Consider the following 22,480-nt stretch of genomic DNA (forward strand, 5'->3'; position numbering starts at 1 on the left):
AACATTTAAGTGCGGGAATTTCCGCTGAAGCTTGTTCGAAATGAAAAGAAGTAAGCCTAATTAAATTTTAAGATGATTATAGTTTTGAAAAATTAGGACGGTCAAACCAGAGTTTACACTATGTGGCCAGATAGTTAGTTTTTTTTTCAAAGATATACATAATCTGTCAGATTTGTAGGAAAAAAAGATTGAGCCGTTTTAAAAAAACTAGTCCTGCTTCCACCCATTGTACTTTCTAAATTTATTAAGTTTTCAAGCTAATAGGAGTATTAGCAATAATTCTTGAATACTTTAAAAGAATGTTTAGAGAGGTGACATTGTATGAGTTTTCATTACATGGAAGTTGTTCGCTTTTATTTAAATTGTTAGTACATGAGAGTCACATAGTTGAGAATGGCTGGATGACCTGGTAGGTACATGTCATTTCCTGTTGCTCATAGGCGACATTACCACCTAATTGGCGCAATTATCTGGAACTGTGAGTCTATAAAACAGGGGGAGACCATCACAAACAGATTCTTTGCAAAAAAAAAAAAAAGTATCCTTTTCCTAGCAAAAAAAAACAACAACAAATTTGTGTGTCATAAAATGTACAAGCTAGTAACTCTACTTGTAGCAGCTTTTGCTTTTTGTGGTAAGATCTTATAAAAAAATCAAATAGTATAATTGATATAGTAATATTTCGTTTTTTAATTATGTCTTTCTTGCTTTCTTTTAAGTCATTTCATGTCTAATGTCTATTGTGGTTATTAAATAATGTTCATTTATGGTGAAATTCGTAAAGTCTTTTTTTATCTTTTCGAAACTCAAGTCAACTTTAAAATGTTTTTTTTTCTTGTAGAGCATAAAGGTACAGTTTTCAAATATTTTAATTAGATTTAAAATTACATGTTTTTTTTTTTTTTTATAGAAAAGGACTTAACATGGACTTGAATAGTATTTAATATATCATTTTGTATCGTATTGTTTGTTGCTAGTAAAATGGCGAAATAGTCGTATTTTAACAATTCTCATATTTTTTTGTTGCTAATAAATTAGCTGTTTAAAACTAAAAGTAGTTACTTTTTACCAGAGTGCCCAACACACAGGGGATATAGACTAGGGCTTTAGTACTGATATTCAACAAAGTGTTCTCCTATTATCTTTTATTTAGGCGGCCCTAATAAGTTGCTATCCTGTAATAAAACAAAAGTGTAATTGATGTCTTCAAAAAGAATTACCACATCATTGGATATAATAGAGCCAAGGTTAACAAAAAAAAAGATCAACTTTTCCCAGGGTCAGTGCTGTACACGTGAGTTGTAGTTCTATGTGACAATGAAACATTGACTAACAATTCTTGGTCGGGAAAAAGAAGCTCAATATTTTCTACCTCCGAGGCTTTGGGAACATTTCGAAAATAGGTCGGCAAGAGAGCACCGAAGAGGACGTCAAAACATCTTCAATGTTATCAGCAGTAGACGCTTTGTCTGGCTTGGACATGGACACCGAATGCAACAGGGTCGTCTTTCACAATCATTATTTTAAAGTGATCTAGCAGAGGGGAAGGATAGCTGAAGGTTGTCTACTCTTAAGATACACAGATGTATAATAGCGCGACATGAATATCTTCAAGACACCAACTGTTGGGAGAATTAAAAAGCACACTGCAGGGCAAGCAAAAAGGATTTGGCCTGGCCAGCAGATAGTGAGCAGTAAAAGAAAGGGTGAAAACGTTGCAGAGTCTGGTGATTCCGAATGCTTAACCTCTCAGCTTGGATATGCATATGGCTTCTTAAGTCACACGGGGGGCGCAAAAGAAAAGGATTATGTATCTTCTTTGAGCTCTTTTGCATGGGGAGTTTGTATGAAGGTGTAAACAGCCACAGAGTTTTATTATGCGCTTCCTGATAGAATCTTTGTAATTTGAATGATGGCTCCCTGGCCTTGTAATATGCTCTCCGAACTGTCGTCTCAGTGTTTCCAGTTTAGAATCCGCCGCCTTACCCATCCTTCCTGCGGTAGGTTTGTGCTAGAATCCTGAAAACTGAAGAAGTATGCAAAACATTGAAGTCTTATGTGTTATATAGTCTTCATGGGTAGTGTTTGCGATAGGAATTATTCTTGTTCGATTTCAAAGTGTTTCTCACAATAGGCCAACTAAACATTTAGTTGTTTAAGGGAATCTATTCGCTAATATTTTTTAACAGTAGATGTGCTATGGACAAGTCTTCTTTACATCAACATGTTATTTCTTGTAAGAAAAAAAAATCCATCTAAAAAATTCAGTTTTCCCTGAATATGTGTGTTATCAGTAGCCTCCCTTTGACAGTAATTGGTGGCAAAATGAATGCATCACTGCATTATATTAATAAGTATGAAACAGAAGATGATAATATCAAATATTCTGCCAAAAAGTATGGACTTTAATTTTATTTCTTGTTATCGACACTGGTTCTTTGATTTCATATGTCGTTACTTGTACAAAATAGAATATTGTTGAAATTATCCCATTACATTAGATTGTTATTGGTTTTAAAAGTTCCATTATGTTTCAAATGTGACCAAGTTTAAGACAATACCTACAGAAATATATGTGTTTTAATTCTATACAAAAATACAGACACAGCGAATGTAGCCAAGAGAGATGAGCAGTGCACTGGGTTGTTACAGTGTGCTTCTTACCTGTCGGACTTAGAAACATCCAGCTTTGGTTCCTTACCAGATGAAGAACAATACGAACAACTATGTCGGTAAGACGGACCTTTCAATTTTTTTTTTAAATTTAAATTAGTCTTTTTATTGTGACTCTTTTTGGTATGAAGATTCTCTTATCTTATTCAATACAGACGTCACTTCAAAGAAGAAGGTGATTATGTCCTACTCGTGTTCCTAGTCATTCTAGCCATGCATGTTAGCCAATGACTTAAGGAGATCTATAAGTAGCTTCATTTTCGACGCATCCGGCTTTACAAATATTGACATTTCACAGCTATGCATTACATTTTTTTAAACTTTTTAGCCATGCAGAAGCATATCACAAAGAGAGTGAAGCACTAAGACACTTACATTTCATTTAGTTGGCAATCAGTATGTTTAATATAGTATCCTAGACATTGTCTTTTTATGTCCATTTCTTTCTACATCTTTCTTAACTCTTTCTCTCCTTATTGACGATACCATCGATGATTTGACCTCATTACATTAAATTAATGTTTAATTTTTAAACTTGACTTTGAACTATATAAAAAGAGCATGCAATTCCCTTTAATTCTCTACCAAATACAACATTTTCTGATAACAAACAACAAAGCTTTTGAAGCCCAATCATAACAGGGCTAATGAAATAGTAATGAGCAAAATAAAGGATCTTTCAGGACGTGAAAAAATAATTACGGAGAGAAAGAGTTAACCTTTTTTTTTACGTTCTTTACTAGCTACAAAACAAACTACATACTATCACATTGTATTCCTCTATATTACTTTATCTTTCTTTTTCTGTAACTACACATTTTAAAAGTTTAACTTAACGATACAAAATCCCTATGAAAGAAAACAGAACAAATTGTAATAAAAACTACGCTATCGTAAATGTGGCTCAGTAGACTTTGCTAATAAGGATTTTAGAAGACACAGTGATCAGATCACAAAGAAATATTATGCCGAACTCAGAAAGACACAAAGGTAAAGGCACATTCCTCGTTTCATATACTAGGAAAGATGTGCACAAATACTCCTTCTCTCCTAGTGCTATTAGAGCATGGAATGGGTTGCCTGAGCTAGCCAGGAAAACCAGTGACTTGGCAGAATTTAAGTCATTGGTTAATATGCATGACTAAATGCATGACGCGTAGGTCGCAATCATCTTCTTTTTTGAAGTAACGTCTGTATTATATAAGATAAGATAAGACCATTGTGGGTCATGTATACTTGAACGTTTTGTCTGCCAAATAATGACGTAATTAAATAAAAGGAATCTAATCCTCCGCCAGGGCCGGCCTAAGATAATTAAAGGCCATAAGTGAACTGAATTTGGTGGCCACAAACCAAATAGAAAAATAAAAATAATTAACAGCGAAAAAATAAATGTAAGCGGTTTATATAAAACCTAGTCAGGCTAGTGTACTCCAACATAGGGGCTAAGTTTCACCATTTCATCTGGAAACAATATTGTTTTCCAGTCCTTTTTGAAATCTCCACCAAACCAGAGAACCCAGGCACTTGCCTAGTTAGCCTTTTACTAAGCCCACACATGGACACACAGGCACAGTAATGAGTTGTGCAATAAAAAAAAGAAAATGTAAGATTATATATATATAGATAGATTCTAAACAACAACTTACAAACCTGTTTCTGAACATTTCTTTTCTCCAGGAAGAACGATGACCTACAAAAGTGTTTTGACGACAACAAAGATGACTGCGAAGATAATACTTTCTTAAACATGGTCATGAGAGGAGCTGAGGCGTTAAATTTCATTTGTTCCGAAGAGGGCAAAGAAGGTTTAAGCACAATTCTAGCTTGCAGCCACGGAAATACTGCATTCCTCACTAATCTTCGGACTCGAAGACTAGCCTTATTATTTTTATATATATATATATATATATATATATATATATATATATATATATATATATATATATACGTATATATATATATATATATACGTACTATTACGTACACACTTTAAGTTTGTTGATTTGTCGATTCAAGGCCATAATATGATCGTCTAAAACTATTTGGGCCATATTAAACAAAATAAAGTAAAAATGTTTTTTTTTTCGGAAACGATAAGACTGGCAGTCCTAAGAGAGAATTAATAAAATTTTAGTTTCTTGTGACAATACAGCCAACTTTATTACAACTTTATGCAATATCCATTACTCTTCTAAATAAGGTTTTTGAAAGCTAAAAAATATAATTGATAATATCTATGCAGAAAGTTATTTACCTTTTTTTTTCTAGTTGTATTTATCGAACTCGCTTTCTTATACATTGTACTGCTTCTCACGGGATTAGATTTTGGGGAAAAAATGTGCTCTTTAAACAAGACATTTCCACAACAATGTCAAACTTGAACTCAGAACACTTTTCGCTTGCGCGTTGTCTCCAGCTGATGCTGTCCAATATGCTTAACCATATAATACATTTTGTCAAATTTCCCCACACACTGTTCCAACTTGCAGTATTTAGGGTGGTAAACAAGAAGGCCGTATGGCCAGCACAACGATCAACCGCTTTTTGAAAAAGAATACTTTTAAAAAGAAAGGGAAAGAACCGCTTGTTAATGAAAATCTGACAATTTACTGGGTTTAGCTCCCTATCTCCCTATTCATATATTTAACAAAATCTCTCATTAAATAGCCTTTATTGCCCATATTTTGATATCAAACAAAATAAATAATCTCCAATAGTTAATTGACTAGTTTGCAAAATTTATTTATTGATTCAAGTCCTGTTAGGTTCAATTAATAACTGTGCAACGTTTTAACTTGATCCGTTATGGGAAATAGGATAAAAGACAGACAGAGTCAGATGGTTTAAGCTTTGTAAAGAAAGAACTACAACATTTGAAACTTGATGTTTGCCAGCTTGTAAAACTCCCTAACTAGAAAAGTAATTTAAGGTTTAAACGTATTTTGGCTACTAGAGTACTTTCTTGTACTTTGAGTAAATGTTTTATCCCCCCCCCCCTAAAAAAATCCCTAAATAAACAAGTGATAGAGTAAAACATAATGTCCTCATATTTGATGTCAAGTCTGATGCAGTTTATATTTTCTTTACCAGGACTAGATTCCATCTCAGACTCTCCATGTGTCAACGATCAAAACGCTCTCTTATCAGCCCAAGAAGGAATGGGCGAGTGCGTGCAAAATTTCCAGCTTGAGTTGCAGTTGGCTACTTTTACCGCCTTGTCTAATGACGAAGGGATGGAGTCAGTCAATGTCTGTTCGTAAGTTAACTTTATTTTAAGTTGAACATAAAAAACAATGTTATGAAAAAAGACATTTAGGGTATACAGAAGTAAATCACCATTGATGTGAAGAAAGCGAAACAAGATAAGACAAATTTCAATTTTTGAAATGTAGGGGAATAGAGAGTATTTATTGATAGTTCATAACTAATAGCTTCTAATATTTGTTCATAAAATATAAGCATTCTTTTTTAAAACTGTATTCCTTAAGCGAAATGCTGGACCCAGGAACGGACCTGTCAGGCCGCTAATGAGTTTGTGTAAAAACATAACCCCTTTTTTAATATTGTTATATTTTGTACGTTTACTCACAGCTACTTAGATCAACTGAGAATTTGCACTTTAGGAACACTGGAAAATCATTGTGGCCAAAACTTTGGCAACTTTGCTAAAAGACTTGTGGACATTTACTACCAGCCTGTTGCTGATCAGATAGGCTGTGGTCAACAAGCTCGTCAGATCCGTAAGTTATTTTTAAATACTAAGATGGTTCATTAAATGTAGACAATTAAATATGTTCAGACGTTTTCTGTTCGCCATAACAAAAAAAAACTTAAATACAACGCATATGAAAGTAAGTCTCATACAAAATATTCTTAAAGGGAAATGAAAGCGCTTATTGAGTTACATTCTAACGATAAAGTCTTTTTTTACTGTATAGTCACTATGGTATATTTCTTTTATATAGAATGTGATTTATGATTTATTACCGTTTATCATTTTGTTTAAAATCTCTTTTGTGGGGTAAGGGGTGGGTGGAAGTAGGTTTCTGTGCTGTAATTTGGCGCTCAACAAACATAACTCAGATTAAGTTGGGATTTAAACTGGAGCTCCTTAGATAGGTAGCCAAGCGGTTTATAGCGTATTCAGTATTAAGAAAAAGGTCTCTGGTATGCAGACGCCATTATCTCTTAATGACAGACGTTCATGTATAACGAGAAACTATATTAGGCACTGAGATAACTTTAAATAAACACAATTTTGTTTTTAAACGCCATAATCATTATGTAAATATACCTGAGACTTTTCAATATCCACACATACAGGAGAGGCTTAAAATTATACATTTCTGGCAACAAATATAATTTAGTTTATGGATAAAGTTTACAAAATATATATAATTAGGTTTCATTAAATAAGACAATTTTCAGTTCTTGATTTGTGAAAATAAGTTTTTTTTTTAAACCTCTTCAGGTACTCTGAAATCGAGACTCGTTCCCTTGATCATCTCTGGTGTCAGAAGAAGACGTTAAATGTCGACCAGCTTCACGGTTAAAACAAATCTCATGATGTCCAAGATTTTAAAAAAATATGACTTTGTAAAAATATTCCTTTTTAACTGTGTTTAGTATATTTTAAAAATAATCTTTTTATTTATTTTAATCAAGGAATAAAATTTTGATAGTTCAATAATTGTTGTTGTGTTTTTGACATGCCATTACAAAACAGATATTTATAAGTATTTGTTAATAAGTGTCCAACTTAATTACTAGATTTGGCGAGCTTAAAAGAGAAGGCGTCACAGAATTGTTCCCTCTCTACCCCTCGCCATTTTGCCCTCGCAGAAGATGAACTCTGAAAGAGACTGAGAGCTCTCACGAAGTCTGCGGAATACGCATCTAAAGGCCCAGAGAAAACCCTTGCAGACGACAGTCACAAAAGACGTAATACAAACTTAAATAGACATCCGGTAGACAACGACTTTGTCTGCATAGGATGCGGAAAAACTATGCAAGTCGCAGTTGGGTCTGCGTAGCCATGTGAAACACTGCACCCATTCTCTATCTTTGAGATCGAAGACATTGTCATTGGATTTAGAGACACTTCAGGTCACATGACGGAAAAGTAGAGCAGCAATAATACATAAAGACTTGGGGCATAACCCACAAACATCAACACACGACCTAATAAAATACCCAGAAAGACACAAAGATGAAGACACATTTCTTATTTCATATACTAGTACCAAATGTTGAAGTGCTCCTTCTTCCATACTGCCATTAGAGCTTAGAGGCTAGAGCTTAGAGGCTAGAGCTTAGAGGCTAGAGCTTAGAGGCTAGAGCTTAGAGGCTAAAGCTTAGAGGCTAGAGCTTAGCAATGTTTTCCAGAATCAAATAGGGAAACAAATGACTTAACAGAGTGTCTCTACTTAAAATAAACGACTAGATTAACACAGAGATACAGGTAGAACAGCAATACATTTTAATATTAGTAACTATAGAAAACAAAGGGGAGCGAGGAGGCTTACAGAAGTGAATAAACTGGTTTATATTGGCTCTTAGTAAGTGTTTTGATTTCGTCACAAAAATGTTGCCTTTTTTTAAAGTATTATGCAATGAGAGTTTTCATGAGGGATAGCGTTACAGCAGTAAAAGCAATGTAGGTCACTTTCAGTGTGGGGCCTCTAAAGAGTAAAAGATGTAAAAACTTTAAAAATATGCATACTAAATGTATATACGACGGGTGCACCGGATAGCACTTTTTGATATCTGGCAGAGAATCGGCCGGAGCCGTGCCGGAGCTACTAAGGCTTATTGAAAAACTTGTCGTAACACTACTTTTATATTTTGTAAAATTCGAGATACGACAAAAATATTTCCATTTATGGATTCCGCTATTGTGTATTAAAATTTCCAATTGAATGTCAAATAAAATATTCATATTTTGTAAATGTAAAAAAAAAAACAACAAATACATCTCTATTATTTGTAATGCAGATATTTTATTAAAGGTAAAGAACCATTGACCATAAAGTCGAACTACTGAACTTCATATATAATTGAATTCCTTAATTAAAAATATTATAAGTATTGTCGTTTTGAAAGAAAGCTTTATTTAATGAAATTTATTGGAAATTCCTCAAGGCTAAAACACATTCCTAGTGTTTCATTGTAACACAACTGGTCAATTGCCTGTCATGAACCTCTCCTTCTGATGACCAATGTCCGAGAGAATATGACGTAATTCACGTGTTTCTGAAAAAAAGAGAATAACAGAACAGAAGGTAGTGGCGTGTCCGTGCAGCATGTGTTAACATTGACAAAACTTCTATCAACTCAATATCTCAGTGGTTCTCAGCCTTTCAGGCTCGGCGACCCCTTTTTTACATCACTCACACTACCGCGACCCCCCCTCACACACACACAGCAATAGAAGAATGGACACAAACAATTCATTTTTTTTACTGGTCTTAGGCGACCCCTTTCAAATCGTCAATCGACCCCCCAAAGGGGTTGCGACCCATAGGTTGAGAACCCCTGCAATATCTGGTCAAAAGTTTGTACATGTTAAATTCTCCTAAATCCCAAACTAGGATCAAGCTGAAACTTTGCACTATCATTTCTTTTACCTGACAACACAAGAATCAATGAAAATTAACACATTAGTTAATTAACTAGTGACAATAAAATATTTTGTTCGCTATCTCGAACACAACAAAATGAAAATGTTCTTGACTGATAAGGTGGTATAAAGTGAATAATTCCCTTTAGTGTTTGTACAATAGCTAAATAACTATAAAAAACATTTTCATGTGTAAGTCTACATGCACTAAGGCTGAGTGCAGAGATTAATCCCTTAAAGCACGGTTCAGGTATCTGGCATTGTCTTCGTACAGGGAACAACCCCACATGCACCAGTTCTGTTTCAAGAATAGACGTATCTTCAAGTGTGTTTGCGAGCACTCTTAAGTCGTAGAGAATGTTTTCTACTTTTTCGTCTTTCGTGTGACAGTGTCGACATCTGGGATTGTGTGATTCTCCGGATCCTAGCGACTTTGGCTTTTATCGGACAGTGTCGACATCTGGGATTGTGTGATTCTCCGGATCCTAGCGACTTTGGCTTTTATCGGACAGTGTCCTTTGCGAAATCGTTTTAGAAATGTTTTCTGTTTAGCTGCCACCTTTAGTCTTTCCTGTTTGAGAGTTTTAAAACCTTCCAGACTTCCCATCCTCATATGACATTAACGAATTTTGTCTGGACGCTTCAAAATATTGCAGCGATTTTTTTCAGAAGCCTCCAAACTTCAAAAATAAGGATCTGTTAAGCTCTTCGGTATTATAAAAAAGTACATGTAACCTTATATCGCCATCTTGATTCGCATTTTTCTTACTATTAAGGTAAGTGTTACAATATCCAAAATTAGGTTGATCAAGAATTATTTGTGATCAAAGGTGACAAATTTTAGACTCACCAATTTGTCAATTTTGTCTATTGAACAAAAGCTAACTAGGTTACAAAGACAGTTTGTGTGGAAACAAACTCAAAATCGGTCCCCGAAGTGGTCCACCCAGGCAGGTAAAAAGGCAGGTTTCAGTATTTTCAGAAAGGATAGGTGAAAGTGAATGTAAAGTTAGATGTGAAAGTCACATAACTGATGTCTTATAATGAATATACAATTGATCTAATTGTTTTGTAAAGGGTCAATCTCTTATTGTAATCCTCAAAAAAAAAAAAAAAAAAAAAAAAAAAAAAAAAAACATTTCCGTAAAAAAAATATTCCTTTAGGTTAGTGTTCTATGGCCATGTTACAACGATGCCGTTTACGGGATAATATGAAAAACTACTTATTAATTGTTGTTTTAAAAATTATGTCCAACTTATTGCATACTAAATTGTTTTTTTTCTCTTAAAAAAAAGTCCACCATTTTAAAAACAAAACCTAAAAAACAAAGTTAAGGACAAAGCATCCACAAATTACGACCTAGTTTTTTTAAAGGTCAAAGGATAATAACAGTGCTGGAGCTGACTATTCACCTGGTGTTTAAAAGTGTAGGCCACAGAACGGATTGCACAAGGTCTAATATGAAATCACCGAATGTAAAGAGAAGCGACTTTATACCAAAATGTTAACGTATTCTAGACCTGGTTAGTAATGGCTGTGTGACATTTCAACCTAGCGAATGAGTGTATGAAGGCCGCTATTAGTGGAAGCACATAATAAAGTAAAAAAATTGCGAAATATTAAAAGTACGTACTGTAGAGATCTATCTATCTATCTATCTATCTATCTATCTATCTATCTATCTATCTATCTATCTATCTATCTATCTATCTATCTATCTATCTGTCTGTCTGTCTGTCTGTCTGTCTGTCTGTCTTTGTCAGTATATAGGAAGCAACTCATCAGCAAGAAACAATGACAATACACATTTTAAATAAACAAAACAAGGCCGATATCAACAACCTCCATCATCGCAATTCCTCGTCCTGTCTCCCCATTCATTAAGTCACATCCATAGAGCCACTAAAGAACATGCTTATTACAATCTATTAATTTCGCGTGATCTTTTGCCTAACGGACGCTGTTCTACCCAAACTAATTGGCGCCCTTACATTTGTTCTTATTCAACAGTTTTTTTTTATTTTCCTGTGCTACAGAAGACGATGCGCTAAATTTCCCTGTATGGTTATTTTTAAAAAATAAACTACTTACAGATTGCAAAGAAACATTTAAGTGCCTGAATTTTAGCTGAAGCTTGTTCGAAATGAAAAGAAGAAAGCCTAATTAAATTTTAAGATGATTATAGTTTTGAAAAATTAGGACGGTTAAACCAGAGTTTACACTATGTGGCCAGATAGTTAGTTTTTTTTCCCAAAGATATACATAATCTGTCAGATTTGTAGGAAAAAAAGATTGAGCCGTTTTAAAAAAACTAGTACTGCTTCCACCCATTGTACTTTCTAAATTTATTAAGAGTTTTCAAGCTAATAGGAGTATTAGCAATAATTCTTGAAAACTTTAAAAGAATGTTTAGAGAGTTGACATTGTATGAGTTTCATTACATGGAAGTTGTTCGCTTTTATTTCAATTGTTAGTACATGAGAGTCACATAGTTGAGAATGGCTGGATGAAGCTGGTAGGTACATGTCATTTCCTGTTGCTCATAGGCGACATTACCACCTAATTGGCGCAATTATCTGGAACTGTGAGTCTATAAAACAGGGTTAGGGTTAGGGTTGCAAAAAAAAAAGTATCCTTTTCCTAGCAAAAAAAAAAAATATTTGTGTGCCATAAAATGTACAAGCTAGTAACTCTACTTGTAGCAGCTTTTGCTTTTTGTGGTAAGATTTTATAAAAAAAATCTAATAGTATAATTGATATAGTAATATTTCGTTTTTTAATTATGTCTTCTTTGCTTTCTTTTAAGCCATTTCATGTCTAATGTCTATTGTGGTTATTAAATAATGTTCATTTATGGTGAAGTTCGTAGTGTCTTTTTTTTCCTTTTCGAAACTCAAGTCAACTTTAAAATGTGTTTTTTTTCTTTGTAGAGCATAAAGATACAGTTTTCAAATATTTTAATTAGATTTAAAATTACATTTTTTTTTTTATAGAAAAGGACTTAAAATGGACTTGAATAGTATTTAATATATCATTATGTATCGTATGGTTTGTTGCTAGTAAAGTGGCTAAACAGTCGTATTTTAACAATTCTCAAATTTTTTTGTGGCTAATAAATTAGCTGTTTAAAACTAAAAGTAGTTACTTTTTACCAGAGTGCCCAACAGACAGAGGATATAGACTAGGGCTTTAGTACTGATACTCAACAAAGTGTTTTCCCATACTCTTTTATTTAAGCGGCCATAATAAGTTACTATCCTGTAATAAAACAAAAATGTAATTGATGTCTTCAAAAAGAATTACCACATCACTGAATATAATAGAGCCAAGGTAACCAAAAAAAAATTATCAACTTTTCCCAGGGTCAGTGATGTACACGTGAGTTGTAGTTCTATGTGACAATGAAACATTGACTAACAATTCTTGGTCGGGAAAAAGAAGCTCAATATTTTCTACCTCCGAGGCTTTGGGAGCATTTCGAAAATAGGTAGGCAAGAGCACCGAAGAGGACGTCCTGCGAAGAGCAGAGTGCCAGGACTTCTTCAAAGTTATCAGCAGTAGACGCTTAGGCTGGCTTGGACATGGACACCGAATGCAACAGGGTCGTCTTTCACAATCTTTATTTTATAGTGATCTATCAGAGGGGAAGGATAGCTGAAGGTTGTCTACTCTTAAGATACACAGATGTATAATAGCGCGACATGAATATCTTCAAGACACCAACTGTTGGGAGAAGAAAAAAAGCACACTGCAGGGCAAGCAAAAAGGACTGGTCCTGGCCAGCAGATGGTGAGCAGTAAAAGAAAGGCTGAAAACGTTGCAGAGTCTGGTGATTTCGAATGATTTACCTCTCATCTTGGATATGCATTAAGAGTTGGCTTCTTAAGTCACACGAGGGTCGCTAAAGAAAAAGGATTATGTATCTTTTTCTAGCCAGCAGCTGATCTTTGAGCTCTTTTGCATGGGAAGTTTGTATGAAGGTGTAGACAGCCACAGAGTCTATGTGCTATGAACAAGTCTTCTTTACATCAACATGTTATTTCATGTAAGAAAAACAAATCCATCTAAAAAATTCAGTTTTCCCTAAATATGTGTGTTATCAGTAGCCTCTCTTTGACAGTAATTGGTGGCAAAATGAATGCATCACTGCATTATATTAATAACTATGCAACAGAAGATGATTATATCAAATATTCTGCCAAAAAAAAAGGGACTTTAACTTTATTTCGTGTTATCGACACCGGTTCTTTGATTTCATATGTCGATTGTTATTTGTTTTAAAAGTTCCATTATGTTTCAAATGTGGCCAAGTTTAAGACAATACCTAAAGAAGTATATGGGTTGTAATTATATACAAAAATACAGACGCAGCGAATGTAGCCAAGAGAGATGAGCAATGCACTGGGTTGTTACAGTGTGCTTCTTACCTGTCGGACTTAGAAACATCCAGCTTTGGTTCCTTACCAGATGAAGAACAATACGAACAACTATGTCGGTAAGACAGACATTTCAAATGTTTTTTTTTTTACAATTTTAATTGGTCTTTTTATTGTGACTCTTTTTCGTATGAAGATTCTCTTATCTTATTCAATACAGACGTCACTTCAAAGAAGAAGGTGTTTATGTCCTACGCGTGTTCCTAGTCAATCTAGCCATGCATGTTAGCCAATGACTTAAGGAGATCTATAAGTAGCTTCATTTTCGAAGCATCCGGCTTTACAAATATTGACATTTCACAGCTAGGAATTACATTTTTTTTCAACTTTTTAGCCATGCAGAAGCATATCACTAAGCACTGAAGCACTAAGACACTTACATTTCATTTAGTTGGCAATCAATATGTTTAATATAGTATCCTAGACATTGTCTTTTTATGTCCATTTCTTTCTAAATCTTTCTTAACTCTTTCTCTCCGACACCATCGTTGATTTGACCTCATTACATTAAATTAATGTTTAATTTTTAAACTTAACTTTGAACTATATAAAAAGAGCATGCAATTCCCTTTAATTCTATACCAAATACAACATTTTCTGATAACAAACAACAAAGCTATTGAATCCCAATCATAACAGGGGTAATGAAATAGTAATGAGCAAAATAAAGGATCTTTCAGAACGTGAAAAAATAACTACTAAGAGAAAGAGTTAACCTTTTTTTTTCGTTTTTTACTTGCTACAAAACAAACTACATACTATCACATTGTATTGCTCTAGTGCTATTAGAGCATGGAATGGGTTGCCTGAGCTAGCCAGGAAAACCAGTGACTTGGCAGACTTTAAGTCATTGGTTAATATGCATGACTAAATGCATGACGCGTAGGATGTAATCATCTTCTTTTTTGAAGTAACGTCTGTATTATATAAGATAAGATAAGACCATTGTGGGTCATGTATAATGGAACGTATTGTCTGCTAAATAATGACGTGATTAAATAAAATGAATCTAATCCTCCGCCAGGGCCGGCCTAAGATAATTAAAGGCCCTAAGTGAACTGAATTTGGTGGCCACAAAAAAAAATAGAAAAATAAAAAAAAATTAACAGCGAGAAAATAAAAGTACGCGTTTTATATAAAACCTAGTCAGGCTAGTGTACTCCAACATAGGGGCTAAGTTTCACCATTTCATCTGGAAACAATATTGTTTTCCAGTCCTTTTTGAAATCTCCACCAAACCAGAGAACCCAGGCACTTGCCTAGTTAGCCTTTTACTAAGCCCGCACATGGACACACAGGCACAGTAATGAGTTGTGCAATAAAAAATAAATATGTAAGACTATATACAGATAGATTATAAAAAGAAATCTTACCAACATGTTTCTGAACATTTCTTTCTCCAGGAAGAACGATGACCTACAAAAGTGTATAGACGACAACAAAGATGACTGCGAAGATAATACTTTCTTAAACATGGTCATGAGAGGAGCTGAGGCGTTAAATTTCATTTGTTCGGCAGAGGGCAAAGAAGGTTTGAGAACAATTTTAGCTTGCAGCCACGGGAAATACTGCATTCCTCACTAATCTTCGGACTCGAAGACTAGCCTTATTATATATATATATATATATATATATATATATATATATTGTTACAATCTTCTCTCCTAATCAGGCCTTCTGTAAACACTGCTAAACACAACACAACACATCAACACATCAAGAACTTGACAACAAGGCTCCAAATAATCTGGTACTTTAATAAAGGCGTGAATAAGTAGATAACAGCCAATACTAGACAATTGGCATCGAACACATCAACAACTAAAATGTCTCTCTGTACATCACCGTACAAAACTCTACTGTCTCTCTTTCTGTACGCCTGAGGACTCAACCAGGACCGACTTCATGGCCAGACTAACAGTCCCGGTCTCGACGCTCTCTGGTCTTGAACTGCCGCTTTCCTATACACTGTCACTCGTACAAGCAGGCTTTCGATCACATGACCATAACATTGGTCATATTTGCATGTAATCGTGTAATCGTAGTACTGTCCCTTGTCCATGGCCCAGCTGACCTGAGTGATTCACGTGTGTGTCAGCTGAGCCTATAGTTAACCCTTTTGCGCCGCCAATAGGGTCATAACAATACGTACACACTTTAAGTTTGTTGATTTGTCGATTCCAGGCCATAATATGATCGTATAAAACTATTAGGGGCACATGAAACAAAATAAAGTAAAATTATTTTTTTTTGGAAACGATAAGACTGGAAGTCCTAAGAGAGAATTAATAAAATTTTAGTTTCTTGTGACAATACAGCCAACTTTATTACAACTTTATGCAATATCCATTACTCTTCTTAACAAAGTTTTTGAAAGCTAAAAGATATAATTGATCATATCTATGCAGAAAGTCATTTACCATTTTTTTTCTAGTTGTATTTATCGAACTCGCTTTCTTATACATTGTACTGATTCTCACGGGATTAGTTTTTGGGGAAAAATGTGCTCTTCAAATGAGACATTTCCACAACAATGTCAAACTTGAACTCAGAACACATTTCGCTTGCGCGTTGTCTCCAGCTGATGCTGTCCAATATGCTTAATCCTATAATACATCTTGTCAAATTTCCCCACACACTATTCCAACTTGCAGTATTTAGGGTGGTAAACAAGAAGGCCGTATGGCCAGCACAACTATCAACCGCTTTTTTAAAAAAGAATACTTTAAAAAAAAAAGCCCATCTAAGGGAAAGAACCGCTTGTTAATGAAAATCTGACAATTTACAGGGTTTAGCTCCCTATCTGCTATATAAAGCAAGGCTATTTAATTACTAAATGATTAACTAATTGGTAAATATTTTTGGGTTGATTTGTGTTTTGTCCAAATAGAAGAATTATGCTAAACTTCAATGGATTCGAAAGTGGACAGTGGGAGGAGAATAAATGACAAAAACTTTATAAAGAAATTAAATCCATATATTTAACAAAATCTCTCATTAGGTAGCCTTTATTGCCCATATTTTGATATCAAACAAAATAAATAATCTCCAATAGTTAATTTATTGATTCAAGTCCTGTCAGGTTCAATTAATAACTGTGCAATGTTTTAACTTGATCCGTTATGGGAAATATGACAGAGTCAGATGGTTTAAGCTTTGTAAAGAAAGAAGTATAACATTTGAAACTTGATGTTTGCCAGCTTGTAAAACTCCCTAACTAGAAAAGTAATTTTAGGTTTAAAGAGGCAGTTAATATTTTCTTTACCAGGACTAGATTCTATCTCAGACTCTCCATGTGTCAACGATCAAACCGCTCTCTTGTCAGCCCAAGAAGGAATGGGCGAGTGCGTGCAAAATTTCGAGCTTGAGTTGCAGTTGGCCACTTTTACCGCCATTTCTAATGACGAAGGGATGCAGTCAGTCAATGTCTGTTCGTAAGTTAACTTTATTTTAAGTTGAACATAAAAAAAAATGTTATGCCAAAATACCTTTAGTGTATACACAAGTAAACCACCATTTATGTGAAGAAAGCGAAACTTCAATTTTTGAAAAGTAGAGGAATAGATAGGATTTATTGATAGTTCATAACTCATGGCTTCTAATATTTGTTCTTAAAATATAAGCATTCTTTTTTTAAACTGTATTCCTTTAGCGAAATGCTGCACCAAGGAACGAACTTGTCAGGCCGCAAATGAGTTTGTGTAAAAACATAACCACTTATGTAATATTGTTATATTTTGTACGTTTACTCACAGCTACTTTGATCAACTGAGAATTTGCACTCTAGGAACACTGGAAAATCACTGTGGCCAAAACTTTGGCAACTTTGCTAAAAGACTTGTGGACATTTACAACCAGCCGATTGCTGATCAGATAGGCTGTGGTCAACAAGCTCGTCAGATCCGTAAGTTATTTTTAAATTCTAAGATGGTTCATTAAATGTAGACAATTAAATATGTTCAGACGTTTTCTATTGGCCATAACAAAAAAACACTTAAATACAACGCATATGAAAGGAAGTCTCATACAAAACCTTGTTAAAGGGAAATGAAAGCGCTTATTGAGTTACATTCTAAGTCTTACTTTACTGTAAAGTCACCATGGTATATTTCTTTTATATAGAATGTGATTTATGATTTAATACCGTTTATCATTTTGTTTAAAATCTCTTTTGTGGGGTAAGGGGTGGGTGGAAGTAGGTTTCTGTGCTGTAATTTGGCGCTCAACAAATATAACTCAGATTAAGTTGGGATTTAAACTGGAGCTCCTTAGATAGGTAGCCAAGCGGTTTATAGCGTATTCAGTATTAAGAAAAAGGTCTCTGGTATGCAGACGCCATTATCTCTCAATGACACACGTTCATGTATAACGAGAAACTATATTAGGCACTGAGATAACTTTAAATAAACACAATTTTGTTTTTAAACGCCATAATCATTATGTAAATATACCTGAGACTTTTCAATATCCACACATACAGGAGAGGCTTAAAATTATACATTTCTGGCAACAAATATAATTTAGTTTATGGATAAAGTTTACAAAATATATATAATTAGGTTTCATTAAATAAGACAATTTTCAGTTCTTGATTTGTGAAAATAAGTTTTTTTTTTTAAACCTCTTCAGGTACTCTGAAATCGAGACTCGTTCCCTTGATCATCTCTGGTGTCAGAAGAAGACGTTAAATGTCGACCAGCTTCACGGTTCAAACAAATCTCATGATGTCCAAGATTTAAATAAAATATGACTTTGTAAAAATAGTATATTTTAAAAATAATCTTTTTATTTATTTTAATCAAGGAATAAAATTTTGATAGTTCAATAATTGTTGTTGTGTTTTTGACATGCCACTACAAAACAGATATTTATAAGTATTTGTTAATAAGTGCCCAACTTATTTTCTAGATTTGGCGAGAGCTCAAGGGAAGGCGTAACAGCATTGTTCCATCTCTACCCCTCGCTATTTTGCCCTCGCAGAAGATGAACTCTGAAAGAGACTGAGAGCTCTCACGAAGTCTGCGGGATACGCATCTAAAGGCCCAGAGAAAACCCTTGCAGACGACAGTCGCAAAAGACGTAATACAAACTTAAATAGACATCCGGTAGACAACGACTTTGTCTGCATAGGATGCGGAAAAACTATGCAAGTCGCAGTTGGGTCTGCGTAGCCATGTGAAACACTGCACCCATTCTCTATCTTTGAGATCGAAGACATTGTCATTGGATTTAGAGACACTTCAGGTCACATGACGGAAAAGTAGAGCAGAAATAATACATAAAGAACTGAGGCATAACCCACAAACATCAACACACGACCTAATAAAATACCCAGAAAGACACAAAGATAAAGACACATTTCTTATTTCATATACTAGTACCAAATGTTGAAGTGCTCCTTCTTCCATACTGCCATTAGAGCTTAGAGGCTAGAGCTTAGAGGCTAGAGCTTAGAGGCTAGAGCTTAGAGGCTAGAGCTTAGCAATGTTTTCCAGAATCAAATAGGGAAACAAATGATTTAACAGAGTGTAAGTCGCCACTTAACATGAACAACTAGATTAACACAGAGATACAGGTAGAACTTAACATGAACAACTAGATTAACACAGAGATACAGGTAGAACTTAACATGAACAACTAGATTAACACAGAGATACAGGTAGAACTTAACATGAACGACTAGATTAACACAGAGATACAGGTAGAACTTAACATGAACAACTAGATTAACACAGAGATACAGGTAGAACTTAACATGAACAACTAGATTAACACAGAGATACAGGTAGAACTTAACATGAACAACTAGATTAACACAGAGATACAGGTAGAACTTAACATGAACAACTAGATTAACACAGAGATACAGGTAGAACTTAACATGAACAACTAGATTAACACAGAGATACAGGTAGAACTTAACATGAACAACTAGATTAACACAGAGATACAGGTAGAACTTAACATGAACAACTAGATTAACACAGAGATACAGGTAGAACTTAACATGAACAACTAGATTAACACAGAGATACAGGTAGAACTTAACATGAACAACTAGATTAACACAGAGATACAGGTAGAACTTAACATGAACAACTAGATTAACACAGAGATACAGGTAGAACTTAACATGAACAACTAGATTAACACAGAGATACAGGTAGAACTTAACATGAACAACTAGATTAACACAGAGATACAGGTAGAACTTAACATGAACAACTAGATTAACACAGAGATATAGGTAGAACAGCAATACATTTTAATATAAGAAACTATAGAAACCATAGGGAGCGAGGAGGCTTACAGAAATGAATAAACTGGTTTATATTGGCTCTTGGTAAGTGTTTTGATTTCCTCACAAAAATGTTGCCTTTTTTAAAGTGTTATGAAATGAGAGTTTTCATGAGGGATAGCGTTACAGCAGTAAAAGCAATGTAGGTCACTTTCAGTGTGGGGCCTCTAAAGAGTAAAAGATGTAAAAACTTTAAAAATATGCATACTAAATGTATATACTACGGGTGCACCGAATAGCACTTTGTGATATCTGGCAGAGAATCGGCCGGAGCCGGTGCCGGAGCTACTATGGCTTATTAAAACACTTGTAACACTACTCTTATATTTTGTAAAATTCGAGATACGACAAAAATATTTCCATTTATGGATTCCGCTATTGTGTATTAAAATTTCCAATTAAATGCCAAATAAAATATTCATATTTTGTAAATATAAAAAAACAAAACAAATACATCTCTATTATTTGTAATGCAGATATTTTATTAAAGGTAAAGAACCATTGACCATAAAGTCGAACTACTGAACTTCATATATAATTGAATTCCTTAATTAAAAATATTATAAGTATTGTCGTTTTGAAAGAAAGCTTTAGTTAAGCAAATGTTATTGGAAATTCCTCAAGGCTAAAACACATTCCTAGTGTTTCATTGTAACACAACTGGTCAATTGCCTGTCATGAACCTCTCCTTCTGATGACCAATGTCCGAAAGAATATGACGTAATTCACGTGTATCTGAAAAATAGAGAATAACAGAACAGAAGGTAGTGGCGTGTACATGCAGCCTGTGCTAAACATTGACAAAGCTTCTATAACTCAATATCTCAGTGGTTCTCAACCTTTCAGGCTCGGCGACCCCTTTTTACATCACTCACTCTACCGCGACCCCCCCCCTCACACACACACACAGCAATTGAAGAATGGACACAAACAATTCATTTTTTTTACTGGTCTTAGGCGACCCCTTTTAAATCGTCAATCGACCCCCCAAAGGGGTCGCGACCCACAGGTTGAGAACCCCTGCAATATCTGGTAAAAAGTTTGTACATGTTAAATTCTCCTAAATCCCAAACTAGGATCAAGATAAAACTTTGCACTATCATTTCTTTTACCTGACAACACAAGAATAAATGAAAATTAACACATTAGTTAATTAACTAGTGACAATAAAATATTTTGTTTGCTATCTCGAACACAACAAAATGAAAATGTTCTTGACTGATAAGGTGGTATAAAGTGAATAATTCCCTTTAGTGTTTGTACAATTGCTAAATAACTATAAAACACATTTTCATGTGTAAGTCTACATGCACTAAGGCTGCGTGCAGAGATTAATCCCTTAAAGCACGGTTCAGGTATCTGGCATTGTCTTCGCACAGGGAACAACCCCACATGCACCAGTTCTGTTTCAAGACTAGACGTATCTTCAATTGTGTTTCCGAGCACTCTTAAGTCGTAGAGAATGTTTTCTACTTTTTCGTCTTTCGTTTGACAGTGTCGACATCTGGGATTGTGTGATTCTCCGGATCCTAGCGACTTTGGCTTTTATCGGACAGTGTCGACATCTGGGATTGTGTGATTCTCCGGATCCTAGCGTCTTTGGCTTTTATCGGACAGTGTCGACATCTGGGATTGTGTGATTCTCCGGATCCTAGCGTCTTTGGCTTTTATCGGACAGTGTCGACATCTGGGATTGTGTGATTCTCCGGATCCTAGCGTCTTTGGCTTTTATCGGACAGTGTCGACATCTGGGATTGTGTGATTCTCCGGATCCTAGCGTCTTTGGCTTTTATCGGACAGTGTCGACATCTGGGATTGTGTGATTCTCCGGATCCTAGCGTCTTTGGCTTTTATCGGACAGTGTCGACATCTGGGATTGTGTGATTCTCCGGATCCTAGCGACTTTGGCTTTTATCGGACAGTGTCGACATCTGGGATTGTGTGATTCTCCGGATCCTAGCGTCTTTGGCTTTTATCGGACAGTGTCGATATCTGGGATTGTGTGATTCTCCGGATCCTAGCGACTTTGGCTTTTATCGGACAGTGTCGACATCTGGGATTGTGTGATTCTCCGGATCCTAGCGTCTTTGGCTTTTATCGGACAGTGTCGACATCTGGGATTGTGTGATTCTCCGGATCCTAGCGACTTTGGCTTTTATTGGACAGTGTCGACATCTGGGATTGTGTGATTCTCCGGATCCTAGCGACTTTGGCTTTTATCGGACAGTGTCGACATCTGGGATTGTGTGATTCTCCGGATTCTAGCGACTTTGGCTTTTATCGGACAGTGTCGATATCTGGGATTGTGTGATTCTCCGGATCCTAGCGACTTTGGCTTTTATCGGACAGTGTCGATATCTGGGATTGTGTGATTCTCCGGATCCTAGCGACTTTGGCTTTTATCGGACAGTGTCGATATCTGGGATTGTGTGATTCTCCGGATCCTAGCG

At 35.1% G+C, this 22,480-nt stretch overlaps 2 protein-coding genes across 2 annotated transcripts; both read left to right on the top strand.

Annotated features, from left to right (window-relative positions):
* Positions 1 to 476: 476 nt before the first annotated feature.
* On the top strand, positions 477 to 7,366 carry LOC129928257 (uncharacterized). The gene is made up of 6 exons (XM_056041805.1): positions 477 to 634; positions 2,603 to 2,732; positions 4,354 to 4,481; positions 5,767 to 5,932; positions 6,268 to 6,416; positions 7,148 to 7,366. Exons 1-6 carry the CDS (start codon positions 589 to 591, stop codon positions 7,204 to 7,206), a joined length of 678 nt encoding a protein of 225 aa, XP_055897780.1. The 5' UTR covers positions 477 to 588; the 3' UTR covers positions 7,207 to 7,366.
* A 4,486-nt stretch (positions 7,367 to 11,852) lies between these two features.
* Positions 11,853 to 18,560, top strand: LOC129928126 (uncharacterized). The gene is made up of 6 exons (XM_056040805.1): positions 11,853 to 12,016; positions 13,662 to 13,791; positions 15,136 to 15,263; positions 17,001 to 17,166; positions 17,488 to 17,636; positions 18,362 to 18,560. Exons 1-6 carry the CDS (start codon positions 11,971 to 11,973, stop codon positions 18,418 to 18,420), a joined length of 678 nt encoding a protein of 225 aa, XP_055896780.1. The 5' UTR covers positions 11,853 to 11,970; the 3' UTR covers positions 18,421 to 18,560.
* The last annotated feature ends 3,920 nt before the right edge of the window (positions 18,561 to 22,480 follow it).

This window comes from Biomphalaria glabrata, chromosome 9 (assembly GCF_947242115.1).
Source record: "Biomphalaria glabrata chromosome 9, xgBioGlab47.1, whole genome shotgun sequence".
Lineage (NCBI taxonomy): Eukaryota > Metazoa > Mollusca > Gastropoda > Planorbidae > Biomphalaria > Biomphalaria glabrata.